This window comes from Solanum verrucosum, unplaced genomic scaffold (assembly GCF_900185275.1).
Source record: "Solanum verrucosum unplaced genomic scaffold, falcon-dt-bn FXZP01000253.1, whole genome shotgun sequence".
Classification (NCBI taxonomy): Eukaryota; Viridiplantae; Streptophyta; class Magnoliopsida; order Solanales; family Solanaceae; genus Solanum; species Solanum verrucosum.
In genome coordinates, this window is record NW_026019984.1 from 2,418,291 (window position 1) to 2,437,962 (window position 19,672).

At 35.1% G+C, this 19,672-nt stretch overlaps 3 protein-coding genes across 7 annotated transcripts in view; 1 reads left to right on the top strand and 2 right to left on the bottom strand.

The window, feature by feature from the left end:
• Positions 1-281: 281 nt before the first annotated feature.
• LOC125818138 (histone deacetylase 9) lies at positions 282-9,888 on the bottom strand. Its single transcript, XM_049497669.1, has 14 exons — positions 9,705-9,888; positions 9,472-9,584; positions 8,918-9,035; positions 8,048-8,122; positions 7,754-7,973; positions 6,993-7,056; positions 3,352-3,444; positions 3,155-3,263; positions 2,959-3,008; positions 2,785-2,875; positions 1,574-1,644; positions 1,244-1,342; positions 756-822; positions 282-647 (listed from the first exon to the last, which is right to left on the bottom strand). The coding sequence occupies exons 1-14, from the start codon at positions 9,739-9,741 to the stop codon at positions 562-564; spliced, it is 1,293 nt and encodes a 430-aa protein (XP_049353626.1). The 5' UTR covers positions 9,742-9,888; the 3' UTR covers positions 282-561.
• Positions 9,889-10,694: 806 nt separating this feature from the next.
• The window catches only part of LOC125818164 (uncharacterized), a 231,733-nt gene continuing 222,755 nt past the window's right edge, over positions 10,695-19,672 (bottom strand). The window contains exons 2-4 of one of the 5 annotated variants that reach the window (XM_049497703.1): positions 13,220-13,251; positions 11,002-11,158; positions 10,695-10,916 (exon numbers count right to left, since the gene is read on the bottom strand). In XM_049497703.1, the coding sequence (XP_049353660.1) occupies positions 10,869-10,916; positions 11,002-11,158; positions 13,220-13,221 (207 nt within the window). In that variant the 5' untranslated portion in view covers positions 13,222-13,251 and the 3' untranslated portion in view covers positions 10,695-10,868. Of the gene's footprint in view, positions 10,917-11,001; positions 11,159-12,046; positions 12,074-12,404; positions 12,431-13,219; positions 13,254-19,672 lie in introns of those variants that run through there. The other 4 variants (XM_049497702.1, XM_049497701.1, XM_049497705.1 and 1 more) reach the window with 4 other exon arrangements.
• Positions 14,484-18,957, top strand: LOC125818157 (protein BUD31 homolog 1-like). The gene is made up of 4 exons (XM_049497694.1): positions 14,484-14,630; positions 17,732-17,832; positions 17,933-18,120; positions 18,663-18,957. Exons 2-4 carry the CDS (start codon positions 17,739-17,741, stop codon positions 18,816-18,818), a joined length of 438 nt encoding a protein of 145 aa, XP_049353651.1. The 5' UTR covers positions 14,484-14,630; positions 17,732-17,738; the 3' UTR covers positions 18,819-18,957.

Below are 19,672 nucleotides of genomic sequence, written 5' to 3' on the forward strand. Positions count from 1 at the left end.
TCCATGTACCATTATTAGTCTAGCTGGCTCTCCGTAATAACCAGAGGGGACAAAATCTCTGCTAGATCGATGTTATAATTTATTCCTCTAGTTGGTTACAATGTGTTGCTGGCTGATGTTATTTAAGGGGAAAAAATCTCTGGTGGATAGAGGATACAATTCATTCCTCTAGTTAGTTTACAATGTTAACATGGTTCATTTATCATTATTAATGTAGGTTTCTGGGTAATTTCTTGTATATTAACCGCACTAAGTAGAGATGGAAAAAACTGCAGACCATGAAGCCATAAAAGTAGTTTATATTCACAGATCACAACTTGCCGCCCCAAACACAGTTTACCTAAGTTCAAGACAGCCTTTAAAATGGAGGTAAAACATATGCCTCCATTGACGATCTAGACCCAACAAAACTAAAGCTGCAACTCTACGGTAAGAATCCCATCACATCCAATGTATTTTACCTCAGGGTGAATTTAAATGCAATAAGCTAATTGTACATTGCATTTTCTATAGTAGCCAAGAGAATATACATTTACACAAAACTAACTACATTGACCGCGTTTAGGCGTCATCAGTGTGGTTATCATTGTCATGGTCGCCTTCATAATACTCATCGTCACGTTGGATATGCTTATCTTGGGTATGCTCTGTGAATTCAACACAGGGTAACAGAAAGAAAGCAAAATCAGAGTTAGATCACTGTAGTTCCACATTTGAGCATGTTGTGTGCTTATTATAGTCAGATTTCTACTTACGATTCACACGCTCATCTGGATTTTGTTCATCTTCATCAAAATCAGGAATATAAAAGTCAGGTGGTACCTAAAAAAATATGAAAATTTTCAGACTCCCAAGTCACTATCTTCCCCAGATACACCTTACCTTCAGGCACCAATCACAATCATGGCTAGATGCATTAAATGCACTTCTAATGACGGTTACGACACATCGAAAATGCAGGTTGCTCTTTTTATGCATTGGAGAAGAATCTCACAATGGTAAATGTACTGAATGATTGTAGCATGTGTAGAAAGCTGAAACTGCATTTTACATACTTGTGTATTTTCAAAATCAACATAAAGCGTCAAAGAAGCAATCACTTAAAGGAGCAAAGCGCATCACAAATGCAGTTCTTAAGCAATCCGAGTACATATAAACATATAACATAGCATGCAATTATGTACATATAGCTTGTATGTGTGTTCTTGATTACTTGGCAATAAAAACTCCAAAAGATACTTACCTCTTGCATCTGTACACTTGGAGCATGCTGGAGGCAACGGAGATTTTCCATCACTTGCATTTTTATGGTGCCAATGTATGATTTGCTATTCAGGTTCTCCTGTTCAATCAATGAAACAGGTGATTAGAGCAAGATCACGATGCCAATTTGTTATTTTTATTTGAAAATGCTTATTGAAACATGACATCACTGGATCAAGCAATCGGTCATCTTATGGATGTAACATTATAAATATCAACAAAATTTTGAGGAAAAGGACTCCACACCTTGAGTGACTAAGATGATGACATGCAGGTAGGTAAAGCAAAGCAACAAAACGATTCAACTTACTATGTGTCCACCTGGAAGCTTCAGTGAATAATCAGGGGCAAAATATTTGATGTAATCATTGTCTGGTATTTCTGCAATTATTTATAAATTAATTGTGTGAAATAAAATTATTTCTAAAAAATTAAACCATTAAGCTCATTTAAATAACATCATATAAGCAGATAACTTGAACTTCTTACTAGAAAATGTGAACCATGAAGCAAATTTCAGATAACAACATTATAGCTGATCTTTTCTTTTTCCAAGTTAAAATCGATTGTTTAAACAGCTCAAAAAGTTCAAAAGGAGGAGTCAAATTCCAAGAACTTCAGCTTCCATATAAACCTTGCAAAGTTATTATCTAGCCATGCCTTCGACCAAAATCACCTAATATTAACGTGAACAGTTGAAACTAACACATTTTCTATTTAGTTACCCACTTAGAATATCTTAATACCAACAACAAAAAAAGAGCAGTTACATACTACAAAATGGAAGAGGGAAGAGTAAATACAAAACTGTCGCACTTAGGCAACTGGGCCAGATACCAAAAACTCAAATACATCAAGCAACAGATCTATACTTAGAATCATGTTCAATCAATTAATATCCCAATGAACTATCCCTCAATCCCCCAAAACGGTTGGGCTCAGCTATATGACTAGCATCCAAATAAGGAGATGGAGTTTCACAATATAATACACCAAATTAACCTTCAACATCAAATTCGCTACAGTGAACATCCGTTCACCATCTAGCTCAACCTGGAAATAAAAATTCTTCTCTGCACTCTGTCAGTAATTTAATTCCCGTGTTCACAGCCAATTTAAGCTGTGAATGTTCTCTCCGAATCCAAACTATTCTAATACTACTCTGCTTTTTAATAAATTGTCTTTTAAGGCAAATTAAGAGTTCTCAGGTTCAAAAGAGAAGTTCTCGGGTTCTCTAAAACCAGAAATTCTCTAAATTGCATACTTATACCTACACATAAATCTTGAACCTGACCAAATGAACTCCTACCTAATATTGAACATAAAGAAACTGGAACAATAATAACCAGAACTTAAACCAAGGATATCAGTGCCATCCTGTTCTGCATAACCACTTAAGGGGTCATCTCCCTTATGCATTTGGATCCTGACTAAGCCACTGACAGTCTCGAGGCATTACAGAAACAAGCATAAGAGGCAGTGTGAAAGCATTGCACAAAAATAAAAGCCTGCTCATCATACCATTAGGAAGCTCTGTGTCTAAAAGAACTCCGGTTTCCAGAGCCCAACAACGGGCGACATTCTCTTTTGTGTATCCCCCACCTCCAGTTACCTGTGAAAGGTCCCATGCAGTCAAACAGATGCAGATAACTTGTTATGAAACCAGAAATGGAATTCGAATTGAGAAACACCCACCAGCAGAGGCAAATTAAATTTCTTCACAAACCTTACACATTCAGCATGTCCTGTAAGAATCATTCATTGAGAGAGAGATTAAAAATCACCAGAAGACAAACCAATGCATTCAATCTCCCAAAGAGCTGAATATTAGAGATTGAACGCAATCCTGAAAGTGTTTAAAATAAGAAACCAAATACAAGTAGAATAGCACCATCAATGGAGAGGTTGAAGCAGCCCAGACGGTCTCCAGCAAGCGAATCTGCCCCACATTGCAGAACTATTGCGCCAGGTAAATATGTTTCAACAACCTTTGAAATAATCTATGAAATGACATGTTGCAAGTGAGATGCTTTAATAAAACAGAACATAGTAAAACAAATATGATAGAAACTTTCTTTACAAACTTACTGTTTTGAAGAGTCTAGTGAAACTGCCGTCATCTATTCCATCCTTGAGAGGCACATTTATGGAATAGAATCTTCCATCTCTTTCCCCTGTATCCTTCAGAATAAAACCACGGTAAGCATAGATAGAGGTGTTCATAAGAGGGGCCTTCCCTAAATGCAAGGGGTAGGAGTTTCATCCTAGAGGATGAATTTACACTATCCAGAGCAAACATGAAATTCAGATGCTCTTGCGGTACAAATGTATTTCAATTTTTCCCTAGGCTGGGAGTAGCAAATAAAAAGCCAACAATGATTCCAAGTTATTGAAATCTTTGCCACAAATGACGCCGTACATGTGCTTTCTCAGGAAAACTCATGTTAGTTATTGGTTTAAGAATTTGGAATCGCACAGATACTTAAACGGTAAAACCTAAGTAGGTCAAAAGCCCTGTTTTTCTAAGCTTCCCTTCTTTAGCCCTTTATGATAGCACAAGGGGGTGGAATTCCACCCAAAAAGCAGTGCACAACCCAAGGAATTTATAATTACGGTAAGTTTGGCATGAATGATGACATAAAAGCTACATGACTTGAGAATGTTTTGATAATATAAATAGTGTTATTAGGGCCCGTTTATTAAACAATGTATAAGTTATTCATAGTTCGGTTATTTGTTTTTGTTGTTTTCATAAACTCTGCAATAGCTATACATTGTTTGGTTACTTATTTGATTTTCCTAAACAATAATACCCATATAACTTCTGCACACAGATCTATGTATTATTTTATGCAGGATAAAATGTGGAATAAGAATATAAGGAAATTAACAATACATGAATTAAAGCTACTAAATGGAAAAATAGCTCTTCATGAGCAAAGTAACCAAAATTTTATTTTGTTAAAAAATAAAAACATATTTAATATACACACACTATATAATTATTTTAATACAAAAACCTAAACATTCGATAATAAACGATCTCTACCTGGATATCTTTGTACTATAAACCCTGCATTACCATCCTTCATTACTATCATTACTAATACCTTATAGTACAATCCTTTGTATCACTAATTCATGTATTTATTTATTTTTGAGAATGGTAAAGTTGTATTCATCGGCAATGAGGGTATGCTGGCAACCAAACAAAAAATTCCAAGGCAAAGTAGTCATGATTACAAAGAGCCTAGGAAATCTACTAACTGATCTACTTCATATATACCCTCTTCTTTACACCAAAAATATAGAGTATTAATGCAGTTTTCTTTAACTTATTGGGTTTGTAATATTCTTAAAGCACCTATTGTTTCTTTCCTTCCAAATTGACCACCATATGCAAGATGGAACTAGATTCCACCATTTTTTCTGTGTTTTACTCCCTCCTCTTCTCATCCACTAATCATGTATTACTTTACACTACAATCCCTGCATTGCTAATCCATACATAACTTGCTTCTAAACAAAACGACTCCTTAATGAGGAGGCAAAAGATCTTGCATACAAGATGTACATAAAGCAGCATATCTTGATTCTTGAGAAGTATCAATGTTTTCTCCGCTTTCAAACCTTGGATTAGTACTAAAGATATCAATAATTACTTTACATCCAAGAGGACAACCAATAATGTACAAACACACACACGACCTAATTTCCTTTTCAATTCTCATATTTTTTTGACTCATTTCCTAAATGGCTGAGTTCTCAGAAATTTGAATAGCTTTTTCAAATTCTTTGCCTTGATATTAGATTCAAACGACAAGCTACCTTATATTTTACGGAAAAGGCTCATAAATACCCCTAACCTATGAGAAAAGGCTAATAAATACCCCTCTTCCAACATACCCCTCAACCTAAAAATACCCTTAAGGTTTATTTTTGGGCTCAAACATACCCCTCAACCTAACAGAAATATTAACTTTTAACTCTTTAAAAGGCAAGTGTCATTTTCTAATTGGTGCCATATTTAATTCACAATAATTAAAATACACCCAAATTTTAAAATCTAAACCCATGACCGGCCATTTTCACCCAAAAAATTAAACATACATTCTTTTTCTCCTCCCAAATCTATGTATCCAGGTTCTTCCGCTCGTAAGTTCTTCTTCCTCTTCCTTTTATTGTTTTTGTTTCTTTTAAATTATCCAATACAACAATCAGCCCCTACACATAAACTTCTGCTTTTCAAAGTCCTAAAGAAATCTCCATTGCATTCAGGTAGTTTCGTACTTATTCTTAGTCTTCTTATTTCTTCCAAATTTGTTTAGCAAAATCGCTGCATAAAGTTTGTTCTTTGGGCTAGAATGCCCAAAAGTTCTATAAATTCTCAAAGCTCAACAGTCACATAAATGTGATTGATGAACAATTTATGGCCAAAACTTCTATAAATGCTGGACGTAGATTTTACCAATGTCCCCATTTTGTTCTAAATTAATTTTTTTGCCAAGAAACTTAATAGTTTTTCAATTTTTCGAATTTGGTTACTGAAATTCTATATGAAATCTAATATATGTTTGGATGCTACCAGCAAGGAAAGCAATGATCTGAAGAAAATAATGACCGAAATAAAGAGGAGAAAAAGAATGTATGCTTAATTTTGTGGGTGAGAACGGGTTAGTCATGGGTTTGGATTTTAAAAATTGAGTGGGTTATAATTATTTGTGAATCAAAATGTGGCACCAATTAGAAAATGACATGTGGATTTTTAAAGAGTTAAAGTTCATATTTCTGTTAGGTTGAAGGGTATGTTTGAGCCCAAAAATAAACCTTAACGGTATTTTTAGACCCAAAGGTGGAACTGGGGTATTTATGAACCTTTTCCCTATATTTTGAAGCAACTACTCTGTTTGCCACTAAACCTTAACGGTATTTTTAGATCCAAAGGTGGAAGAGGGGTATTTATGAGCCTTTTCCCTATATTTTGTAGCAACTACTCTGTTTGCCACTTACTTCTTTGGCAACAAATTATTTCACCTTCTATTCTTGAAGGAAAACACAAGATATCAAAATCTACACACACACTAAGCATGTTATATTTTTTTAATTTTTTTGATGACATATTTTACTTTATAACATTGATGTCCTACGCACTTTGACATCTATCGAATACCTGATAACTTCCACCAATACAACTATCAATGCTTAGGCAGATGGAAATAAATCATCTATTGTCACCATTGTTGGGATTCGAACCTTTGTCCTCAAGGTTGTTACTCCAACTCTTTGACTACGAGCCACCTCCAAGGGCTTGATATAACATCCTTTTAGCTATTTCAAGTTTTGACATTTCAAAGATTCTTCTCCTAAGTAAAAATCTCTAAACTTGTTAATCTCTTTCGGGATGGAAGAATTTTTTTTTATAGCAAAGATGTAGGAACCAACGTGCACGCTCGACCAATCTACTACATAACTAATACCTCCCCAACACGTGTTGGGTATGGAGGGAGTGATCCTACACCTCTATATTGAATAAATAAGCTTCTTAGGTCTTAATCTCTATATATCCAAGAGGATCGTAGAATAAGGTACAATCACAATAATAAGTAGCACATAAAAGTCGATGAAATTCAAGTGAGCCCGTAAGAAATTCGCTCATGTTAGGTTGTCGACGTAAAAAGAAAAATCTAGAGAAAAAAAGAAAGAAGAATAAACTGTCAATATAGAAGTACCTTCATATCACCAGTTCCAGGAAAGAACTTATCCCCATACTTGTGGAAACTAACGGTCATAACCCTGCAAAAAGATCTAATATTAGAAACTTAAAATTCCAGCCACTGTCTAATAATATTTTGGACTGCACCAATTTTGGTAAATATTTATCCCATTCCCCAGTTAAAACACATCACGAGGAAACGTGCACTTTCTACACCAAAAAGATTTATATAAGGCTTTAACAAGCACCTATCAGAGCATGAATGCACTTACTAAAATGCTAATGAATATATAGCATTTGACAAAAATGTCAAAGCTATAGAACATAGTAGCAGCAACAATCATATCAGACAAAAATGTTCCAACTATGCAGTACGCAAACAAATCAACTGGTTAGAAGCCAATTTTTTTGAAAAATTAAAGTATTCAACTGGTGCCAGGGTGGAAGCTTCATACTCACAGCTACTGAATAAACTAGCAATTTAATAATCAAGTGAACATGTGACACTTTAATTATTCCTATGCGACACAGATTATATGAGGGTAATACAAGATGCTTCTGAGAGGTCCCATCTTCAGTATTACAAAAAACTTCAATACAGATGTCTTACTGGCAAAGTCGATCATCCAGGTTCTCGGAGTCTCACTCTAGACTCAATAGCTACTACTTTAAGCCTTCATATTGATTTAAGATTTATCTTCAGGTTTGATATTAGAGAAAGAAAAACAGAGAAGGAAAAACGAAAAATTGGAGAAAAACTACAGAAAATAATTCCACCTGTCAGTAAAATAAAAGGCCTCTTCTACACCATCACCGTGATGCACATCAATATCAATATAGAGCACCCGCGGATGATACTTTAGAAGCTCCAATATCCCCAGAACTAGGTCATTGATATAGCAAAATCCTGAAGCCGCACACTTCTTGGCATGATGCAATCCACCAGCCCAATTTATTGCAATATCACAAAGCTTATTATTCAATCTACGTGCAGCATCTGCCACTAAATCTTTGTTAGCAAGTGAATTTGAGACTTCAACAGTAATAGCATGTTAACAAGGCCGATTTTACCTATTGTTCCACCAGCATATATTTGACAAAACTCGAATAAGTTGTCAAATACAGGGCAATCTTCTCCAAGATTATCTGATAAGTAAACAGATAAGCAATAGTTCAACATCATATTATCCAAACAAATCATCTAAAAAGACGTGATGCCAAAAATCATACTCTTTGGAAAATATATGATATCGAAATTAGTTTCCATTTTGATCTTATAGTGAGTTGTGAACTGCACCTATTCATCATACAAAAAAAAGTCGGAAAAAGACCAAACAACCAACACGGAGACAAAAAAATAGGAAATGTGATGGTGACTAGAGACGGTACGAAATGTGATGGTGACTTGGTGTAACTCAGAATACATATGTGATGTTGGCAAACTGATATAGTTCATTAGGTACCAGAATAAGTAGAAGGGACTACTTTTGTACATTGTTGTAACTTGTAATATGTAGAACTCTCTTAGTGCTGCAAACAATGAAACTTATTTACCAATTAGAAGTAGTTGGGTTGGAGGTAATTGTTGTTCTATATGCTCCCCCCCCCCCCCCCCCCCCCCTTTTCAATCTCTAGAAATCCATTAAGACAGTTAAAATAGAGCACATGAAAACATTCATATAGGTGATCTAATCATGTTCGTACATTCTCTACTAGAGAACCTAATTTTTCAATATTCATTGAGACAAGTCTAAGTGGAGTAACATGAATACTGAGTATTTAACTAGCTTCAGATTTAGGTGTAGCTGTTGGTGGTGGTGGCATGCTTGTTTATCGAAGATGACAAGTACTAGTACAAGCTAGATTCATATGAATAAGTATGCAGCTCCAAGATGATATTCAAAGGAAAAGAGATAAAATAAGACAAAGTTCAACACTTACATCTTGCCATTTCACTAGGGAACAAGTTCTGAGTTTCTGGGGTTATTCTGTTCAAGAATTCTACATAATCAGCAGAATGAAACTGCGCTAGCTCCACTGGATATGCTTTGTGAGGCCTCTACACAGTTCAATCAAAAAAGGTAAACCAAAAAAAGCAAAGTAAAAGAAAAAGAGTGAAGGGTCAAAAACACACTTAAAATATCTTGTTTTTCCGAGTTTCATATTTGAACTATCACCAACTATTTATCATTAGTACCTCAACTAGTAATTGTTCCCAAAACACACCCGATTGATAGTGATATTTCAGGTACGAAAAGGGACAGCTGAAAGCTAAGTTGTGTTTAGATAAATAGTTGGCGATAATTCTCGTAGGAAACTCACACACCTCATAATTCAAGTATGAAACTTGAAAAAACAGGACACTATTAGGCCGTACCTCATAACTCAGGTATGAAACTCGAAAAATAGATATTTTTCAGTGTGTGTTTCACCATTAACTCATAGAAAACAGAAAACTTCACAAACACAAAAGAGAAAAGGAAAGAGTAACAAACATAAACTTCCATCTTGCTGTGAAGACCATAAGCTAGAACCAGATGATGAGTCATACACAACCTGTGCGGCTTCATTGGATGATTCGGACCAAAGTATACGCTTCCAACATCACCTGTAACAAAAATTCAGCTTACATAAACAAAATAAACACTCGCATACAGAATGAACAGCACCTAGGGTTTGTGATTTCTCTAGTGTGAAGTGAAAAAGGAGAAAAAGAGAGAACTCTTACCGTCGTAGAAGTAGGAGATTTTGTCCTTGGACCTCATTGTAGAGGGAATAGCTATGCAGAGAAGAGACTACCGGAGTAGTTTACGGAACTTCGCCGGCGGGAGAGCTTTCCCGGCTTGCCGTCGGCGATTTGCTGTGAAATGAAACAATGGACAACTTCGTGGACTTATATGTATATCTTTGTAATTCCGAAAAAATGAAATAGGAAGATTTAATGGTCAAAAATACCCTCAATTTTTATTTTTTTCGGATTTTACTCTTTAACTATTAGTGTCTTTTCGTAAAGAATTATAGATAAATGTGTTTTTGACTATTATCTCAATAATAAATTGATTATATATTTGATCAATAAATGAATTGCATATTACATCCAGTAGTTGGAAAATAATTTAGAATTATAGTAAATGTTAAGGGCAAAAAAGAAAATGGTAGTTTTTATATGAGAATTTATAGTTTTAATAAAGTCAACAAATAAAAGTGAATTATTGTTTGATCAATTATTGACTAATTAAATACTTAGAACTATTTTGAAGTACATATTTGTTTACCAAGGTTGGTTATGGTGGATATGAAAAAAGGTAGACGTAGGCCGAACAAGTATATAGGAGTGGTGATTAGATAAGAGATGACATACATGCAACTTTTTGAGAACATGACCTTAAATTTCAGATATCAATATTGCCATTAATTCTCTTCTAGTATCTTATTCTAAACTTTTGTTATTACATGTTTCCTTTATTTTAATTATTATTGTATTATTTGTTGTTGTTATTGTTTTCTTTCTCCTTTTTTTTAACATGTCATCTTTACTACTGTATTTCATTCCCATACTTATTTTCTTGTATGTTTTACTTGAGTCGACAGTCTATCAAAAACAGTAGACCTTCACACAAGTTTTGAGGAACATAGTTCCACTCTGTTTTCATTGTTAAACAGTAACATTTCATCAAAATTAGAGCAAAGTCTCAAATTGTGGCAGTTAATAGATGGAAAAAAAAACTGATTATTAGCTTTAGAACATCAAACTTTTCAATGTGCAGGCTGCATTGTCTGCTGCATCTAACCAATTATTAGCTTCAGAACATCAAAAATTTCAATGTGAATAACTCAAAAAATCTCTTTTGTGCTTGAGTTTCCTAGGAATGATCGCGCAGAAGTCAGCATTTTATTGCTTCTTGCCAATGCCATGAGACATATTGTAGATCCCCCTGGCCTGAAACATCATACAAGAACGGATTTACAGTTGATTCTAGGAAACAAAGAAATGACTCGGACTATTTAATATGGTAGAAACTCACAATCATGAAGGTTGCTGTAGTTGCCAAAGCAAGTGGAATGGCAACTGAGGTAATCTTGTCTACGGGACCTTTCAGGTGTGTATACTTGTGAACACTCTGGAAATACTTTTGTTTCGCAGCAAGCTTTTCTCGGGGATAGAAGGGTGTTTCTGACATCCTGCATAATTCATTAACTTGTCAATGCAGAATCTCACGACAAATAAAATATCATGGGTGTTAAACTAGGATGGTAAATAAATATAGAAGAGGTTCTTTAGCATGCATCCTTTTCACTTTGTTAGAAGTGTAATCTGTGTGATTTCCTTGTCTTATTTACCACTTCAAAGACATTTTGATCTTTCATCACTTTTGTCGCACATAAGAAGAGAGGGAAATGAAGAAGTGAAAAGCAAGTGTTCCTCTAATGCAAGAAAGATGTCAATCAAACACAAATCCGGAAAGAAGATGGCAAAGACTCAAGACTAATTAATGCAAGCAAGATGTCAATCAAACACATATTCAGAAAGAAGATGGCCAAGACTCGAGACTATGACCAATCAATCAGAAAGTAGAAAATGAACCAAATGCCTATTGTTAGAAGGTACTAGTAAAAGACCTTCCATATTAATAATGCTAATTGGGATGGTCCGGATGGATATTACCAAAAAAAATAAAAATTCAACAGTACACTGAGAAACAATGATAGTCTGACTCTTCTTCCCCCACCCCCACCCGCTTTTCCTTTTATGGTTAAAAAGTTGTCGTATTAAGAAATGTCATGAAGGTAATGCTTGTCCAGTACAACACGTCCAGAGATTAAAAAGACCATTAAAAAGAAAGAAGAGAAACAAACATAGATAGAATATGCTAACGATAACTTCACACAAAGATAGACTGACTTGGGTGCAATTTGCACACAAGTGTAGGCTCTATAGACTATTGTAAGCTCCATCTTTGCATCAAATAGGTTCAAGTATCAACAGATCAAGCAAGAAAAATTACAACAGCAAAAAATGGATACATCCTGCATCTTGAAACATGTCTCACAAATATCCAGTATACCGACATTATTACCAAGCTTGCTGATAATATTTAGGCCAACAATTAGAGTGCCTTATAATATTTTACATGCTGATAACTGCCGAAAGATAATGTTAAGCAGCATTTATTTTTCTTGATAAAGAAAAGGGGGAAATGTAGAAGGAGAATGTAAAAGGAAACGGCTTTTATCAAGGCACTCAGATGATTTCAGATCTGTGTTCACCAGCATTTCTCCTAGCACATGGTTTCAATATCTAACAGGCATCAGAACTGTAAGCATTTCGAGCACACTACGTGTCCAATTCTTATTAAAAAACGCTACAGGTCCAATTATCATCTCTAACAAATGTAAGATCCTCAGGAGCTCCAACAGCCACACATACATCATAGACATACTTCACATAAATGAAGCTCGTCTTCCACTACCATGTCCAAAATATCTAATCCTTGAGAGCCAATTTAGCTCCATTAACATGTGCTTTTAGGCATCAAGTGGCAGTGTAAATCACTTGCTAGTTGCTAACAGAAAAAGAAATACAATTTCCCTTTATTGGCATTGATAATCAGATAGGAATTCTCTTGTTGGAGTGCCTTAGCTAGCCAACGCGACATTCCACTGTCAGAAGCCCCAACCCCCACACCCAAAAAAAAGAACTTCCTATCAAGGAACCTTTTTTCCATTGTCATTGTTAACAAAGAACTAAGACAGCCCTGAATCAAATACCAACATTATAGCAACCAAGGGTAACACCTAGTGGTCAATGAATTGGGTTGGCAAACATATGGTCTCAAGCGATTTCTTCCTATCTGTTCAAGCCTTGATTGACAGAATCACCTACCTCTACTTGTGCAAGGTAGCCAGGGGCGGAACTAGAGGGTATTCACCCAAACCCCCCTTGTCAAAAAGTTACTTTGTATATGCATGATAGATTTTCTACATTCACGTACATATATAAATTGTGAATCCCCTAAAACAACATACAAATCCAAAACGAAATCAAAACCCACAAGATCCCATCTATCATATCAATCAAATAGATCAAATCAAACAAACCCATCAACCAAAACAAGCCACACATACAAAATGAAGAAAACAAGATCTAATCAATCAATCAATCATGTAAATAACAAAGAATTGAATCAAAGAACAATAAAGGGTCAATGAAAAAATCAAATTCAAATAGAGAAATGAACTTACATGGGAAGTTAGAGAGAAATTCGATGAAAAGCAACAAGTCAGAGAGAAAAATAGACGCAAAGGGAAATCAAATTTGTTGAGTTGAGGCTTCAAGATTGTTACTTCCTATTTTACTGCCACTCAATTAGACATTGTGGGACTTAAATAATCTCGAAAGTAACTAATATTTCTATTTAAAAAATATAAAATAGAATAATTTTTGAGTTAAATTATATTTATTATTAGGTATAATATAAAATAATCTCACATGATATTTGAAGTAGATATTCATTATTTACAATAAAACTTGTTGGGAAAATTATGCAAAATAACATAGCTACAATTTAAGAAAATTGTAATTTGTGGTTACAGTTTTCTCAATTTTTGTTATTTGCTTGATTTGTATAATTTGATCCATAATTTTATATATGCTTACCCTAGCTATTTATCTACGATTTATAAAAAAATCATAATAAATTATCATGTTTGTATATTGGCAAGCGAAATATACAAACGGAATTTTGAAAATTTCCTTAATATATAAATACAAAATTTGTATATACTTACCCTATTTGTATATTCACAAATGAAATATACAAACTGCAATCTCTATAGCAAACGAAACTATAGCTATGGAGCGTAATTATCAAAACTATAACTATATAGTCCTATTATGTTTTCTATTTATGAAATTTTCTCAAACTTGTTTAATTTGTGTTTGTATTGTGTAGGGCGCATTCGGAGAAAGGGGTCTTGTAAAAAATTTGGTGTGAGGGACCATGAGGGGAAACACTCGATAAATTTCTTATTTCATATTCAGAACTCCAAATTGACATCTCTAATTAAGAAAGAAAGCAGTCTTATTTATTACTTCACATTCTTTGATGGTGAAAGTAAACGTTAAAAATGTTGGTGTTTACAACTTTCTATAAACAAACTCATGAGTTTTTAGATTAACGTTTGGAAATTGGATTAGTTTGATCAATTGAGAATGAGAATTAATTTCAGCTTATCAATATTAATAAGTAATTAATTAATGGTTTTAACAAATATCGAAAACAACTTCATTAATTTATAAAGATTAGCGTAAGATTTGTGAATATTCCACTCTTTGTTATTATTGAATTCATTATTTTTTTTCATTTCTCAAGTTTACACTTTACCCTATAATTTTAAATTAGTTGGTAACCTTTTTTTTCCTTTGGGGATCCCAAAAGGTAAAGAAAAAAGATCAGGTACTCAATTGTCTGTTATAATTAGAAAAAATAGGGAGTATTCTACAATTATGACAAGTTAAGGGATATATATGTAATTTGTTCCTATATTTTCTCTTTCGTCGCCGAACACAGAAAACGGAGAAGCATACTTCCCGCAGTTGTAGCAGTAGCTTGCCGGAGACGGCGATCGGAGATACTTCCGTTCATAACCGAAGGTAAGTAAACACCTTCTCTACTTTTGAACATCTTCTATGTGCACAAGAATGTTTCGGTTACTCTATGATTCTTTTTGTGGATTTTTGTGCAATGATAATTTCAATGATGATCCTTGTAATTATGCTTCATTGAACCGGTTATCTATAGGAAACAACCTCTCTAACTCGTAAACATAGGAGTAAGGTTTGCGTATATTTTGCCCTTCACAGTCTCTACTTGTGAGATTATATTGAATATGCTAGTTTATAATATCTCTTGTGGACGAGAGTCTATTGGAAACAACCTCTCTACCTCAAGGTCGGCGTACACTCTACCTTGTCGAATTCCACTGGGTATGTTGTTGTTGTTATAATTTTCGTGGTGATGTGGAACAAAACTTAATTGAACATGGATAGTGGTGGAACTAGGAATTTATACAAGAGGATTCAAAAGTAGTAGCGACTATTGAACTCTTTTTTCACCTCAATAAAATTATCTTATGACTAGGGGATTCAACTGTTTTAATAACAACAATAGCATCATACCAACCCAGTGTAATTGTAATTCCACAAGTGGGGTTTGGGGAGGATAATGTGTACGCAGACCTTATTCCTACCGTGTGAGGTAGATGGATGGCATGAAATCGAACTGATTCTCGGAAATAGACACATTCCTCCTCACCCTCATCTCCACCACCCTCTCTCAAACCTTCATAGTGTGGCTTAACAACTTGATACCCTTATGGTTGTTGCAATTCTGAAAAAATCCACTGTTTTTATAGAACTGAAAAATTTGTTTTTAGCTCTGTTTGCATAGTCTAGTTTTTACATGAAATGGTCAATGCTCATAGTAGGTATAGAAATATAGACAGACAGGAGATTATTGAGGAAACTGTGGAAGATTTAAGAGAGATATAAGATGATCTTTAGAATTCTATGAGAGACTATTGTAGGAAAATGGAGCTGCGGAACCAGATTGATAGGATGATGATCTGATATCCTTAACACCAGAGTATAAATAATGTTACAAAATTCCTTGGAGAAAAAAAGAATCTATTTTTGGTAGAGAAAGTGAAGGCAGTTGTAATAAGCAATGTTCATGATAAGGCCCTTCGTCATTATTTCAGAAATGCCGGGGAATGTTGGAAATTTTTTGAAGGGAACATTTGGGGAAAGTTTAGTGCCGCCTTCATTGCTGTAATAACAAAGAACAGGGACAATTGAATTGAAAGATCTCAGTCTAATTAGCCTTTAGTTAAGAGGATATAATCCTTCCCTGCTTGTTAGCAGATGATAGCCAAAATGCCTGTTCTATTCTATTGGTGATGGGGTCTCTCATCTTGGTGATAATAAGGACCGTGAAATATGAGTGGATAAAAGGTTTTGGGATTGGTAAGTAAATAGAAACATAGTGGAAGTATTTCCCTGCTTGTTAGCAGATGATGCACACACTTTGTGTGGTGCTAAAGCAGTGGTAGTCGAATATTTAAGATAATAATGTCCCCAGCTGCTGTTGCTATTGCTGGGTATCACATTAACTTGACCAAGAGTAGCATATTTTTAGTGATTGCTAGAAATTTAGTAGATGAGCTGGCAAGTACACATATAGGGGAATGGGGACTATAGTGGCCCGCCAGATTGGCCGGATGTTATCAAATGGTGTGGAACTAGAACCTTGAAAGAAGTAGTATCTTTCTTTTGGAGGAAGGGTGACATTGATAAATAGTGTATTAGATATTTCGGCTATTCAAATTCTTACCAAAGTTGAGAAACAACTGGACTGCTTGAGATGTAAAGGGATGCTGTGAAAGAAAGAAGGTATATTTGATCAAATGGTCCACGCTGACAGTTGACTAAAGCAAAACTAGTGGAGGATTAGTAATGAAGAACCTAAGGCTTCATAATACGAGCCTTTTTTCCAAATGGCTGTGGTAGTTCTGCAGAAAAGGAAGACCTATGGAAGGAGTTGGTAAAAGAAAAATATGATGGGGATAGACATTAGATACAAAGCTCGACATGCTTGTCATGGTGGCTGTATGCAATAGAGTAGGAACCTATGATGAGTTTTCAGAAGTAATCAACTGAAGCTGCATGTGGTAAAAGATACGATTTTGATAGGATTAGGATAAGATGCTGGATAACTGCAGATCGAGGGAGGTGTGAGAATGATGATACTGGAACTTATAGTATAGAAGAAATCTGGAGGATCGAAATATGGAAACTGTTAGCTGTCTGATTTTCAGACCGGACAGGATCCTACTCAAGAGTACCAGATCCAATGCCAGCATGAAGGATGAAAATCTCTCAGTTAAGGCTTTTTATGAATGGTTTTAAGCAGAGTATGCTGGGATATTGGCCATTTGCCATGGAAAATGATTTGGAAAGCAAATGCTGCTGGCTAAAGTTTTTGTTTTGAATAAATTGCCTTACACGAGGAATGTCTAAGACATCAATTTCAAAAAAAAATGAGGAATGCCTAAGACAGGACAACTTGCCAAAGTGAGGGATTAGTCTGTGCGATAGATGCTTTTTACTGCAGAGAGAGGCTGTCTCAATGGAATACCTATTGATGTGAATAAGATAAATCCTTACTTGGTTAAATGAAAAAAACAAATAGGGTTCGGGTGAAGTGTGGATGCGTTAAGCAGCTTGGGGATGGTTTTGGGACTATATGGATGAAGCGTGGATGCACTAAGCAGCTTTGGGTGGGGTGGGGTGGGGGTAGAGGCTTAAGAAGAGACAGAGAATGCTTTGGAATATGATTTCTTTGTCTATGTTTTGGGCAGTCCGGAATGGAAGGAAGCAGAGATGTTTCAGGATAAAACCTTATCCTTACTGGGAACTTTCAAATTCTTAAAGAATTTGTACTTTTGTAGTAATAGATGATTCTGTCAATACGGTGGAAGTCATAGACTCCCCTGCACTCTTACAGGGAATGATTCTTCACTCATTTCGTACTGACGTAGCACCTTCTTGGTGCTGCTTATTGACGATAAAGAAACTTAATTTACCTATAAAAAATGCTTTTTATGTTGTTGGTATATAAATTATAGGGGTGTTGCTACTTTTCTCTTCATGTTGTCTTACAGATGAAGTAAGTCTCTTCATTTTTTTATTTGCAGCTGAAAAATGCCTAGAGTTAAGACAAACCGTATAAAATACCCTGAGGGTTGGGAGCTGATTGAGCCTACCTTAGCTGAACTGGATGCTAAAATGAGAGAAGGTAAGCAATTTGATGCTACGTGGAATTCAGCAATCTCATTGTCTATTTTTGTGATTGAAATTTCCAGACCATTAACTTCTGTTTTTTTGGGTTTTGGTAGCTGGCAATGACTCTAATGATGGTAAAAGAAAGTGTGAAGCACTCTGGCCCATATTCAAGGTTGCACATCAGAGGAGCAGATATGTATATGACGTTTACTATGGAAGGAATGAAATATCTAAAGAGCTGTACGAATTCTGTTTGGAACAAGGTTATGCAGATCGCAACCTGATTGCAAAGTGGAAAAAGGTAATTGAAGGCAACTTCCTTTAGAACTTATAAAATCTGTCTGTTCTAGTTAACCGCCCAGCCTCCTGCTCATCTAAAGTCAAAATGGAAAAAAGAAGTAAAGAGGGTGAAAATTTGCGATAGCTACAGTTTTCTCTCTTTACTTCTTTGGGATGCGTACAAAACCCCTTCATCTTTTTAGTTCTTTTTGACAATTAGCCCATCACAAGAGAAAGGCTTATTTTATTTCAGAAACTTGAAGCTTACCAAGATTTAGCATGTTTTGCCTCTGGATACATATTCATAGGCATTCTAGGAACATGATTCTTCTTCTTTTTCTTGAAGAGTGAGACATAAGTTTTTTAAAATACCTGCACTCTTCTATTGAACTGCATTTTTGACCATTTGCTTCTTATCACCCATCAGATATTTTCTCGCTGAGATGGTAAACAAACGTTTTCAGGCTTACAGCTTATTTACAGGCATTAAAAGCCTTCTTACCGGCCTTTGTATTTGGTCACTCACATTTAACTCTTTCCTTTTTCCTGGGACTCAACTTGCAGCCTGGATACGAGCGTCTCTGCTGCTTGCACTGCATACAGCCCCGGGATCACAACTTTGCGACTACTTGTGCGTGTCGTGTCCCCAAGCACCTTAGGGAAGCTGCTGTAATAGAGTGTGTACATTGTGGATGTCAAGGTTGTGCAAGTGGTGACTAATTTGCTTTTCCAATAGCTGTATGTTATGAGATCAGATGTTCTTTCTGGCTTTTCAAAGCATTAGAAACCTGTCTGTAGTGACCAAGGATAGTGATGGATTATTCAGTCTTTAGCCTTTTATCCTACTTGACTTTCAGACTATTTTTTTTTTGTTTTTCACCCGGTGTCTCATACTCCCATTCAGACTCCGACTAATCCAAATTTGTGCTTTATAAATCGCTGTCTAACAGGATTTTTTGATACTCAATATTCAAATTCAAAATCTCTGGTTAAGAATGAGAGGATTCTATCTATCCCACTACAGCCCTTGTTGGTGCTTGATTTAACGAGTTGGCAATGGAATTAATTCATGACAAGTAAAAGTAAACAGATGTTCTTTTAGTTATACGACACAAATTTGTATGGTCATTTTTATAATACGTAGTGATAGTGATATTAGCACTGCAAAAAACGAGCATCGCGACTATTGTACTCTGTGTCTAAACAGTTGTACCTTTGGTCTACCATGATTATTGCTCTAAAATACTTAAAGTTAAGTAGAAGTACACTATGTAGGATGTGTTTAGTGGGTGTTTTCCCAACTAATCAACTTTATTACCTTAATGATTATAAAAGAAAAATAACTCAAAGTGGAACATAACCTTTCTCACAGAAGTCAACTAAGTTAGATTAATCTCCATTTAGTCAAATATTTTCTCTTTTCTTATCTTAATCTCACCTATTTAAATTATATACCAAACTTGTGGAATAACACTGGGTATATTATTGTATACCGAACGTATAAATAACTTTTTATACCATTAATACAATTTAATGCTTTTTTTACTTTTTAAATATCATTTAGCTATGAAGAG

Coding starts and splice junctions, on each gene's coding strand:
- LOC125818138 (XM_049497669.1), bottom strand. CDS start 9,741: ATGAGGTCCAAGGACAAAATCTCCTACTTCTACGACG. Junction 3,009..3,154: donor CTTCAACCTCTCCATTGATG/GTGCTATTCTAC, acceptor TGATTCTTACAG/GACATGCTGAATGTGTAAGG. Junction 1,645..2,784: donor AGACACAGAGCTTCCTAATG/GTATGATGAGCA, acceptor AAATAATTGCAG/AAATACCAGACAATGATTAC.
- LOC125818157 (XM_049497694.1), top strand. CDS start 17,739: ATGCCTAGAGTTAAGACAAACCGTATAAAATACCCTGAGGGTTGGGAG. Junction 17,833..17,932: donor GGATGCTAAAATGAGAGAAG/GTAAGCAATTTG, acceptor GGGTTTTGGTAG/CTGGCAATGACTCTAATGAT. Junction 18,121..18,662: donor TGATTGCAAAGTGGAAAAAG/GTAATTGAAGGC, acceptor CTCAACTTGCAG/CCTGGATACGAGCGTCTCTG.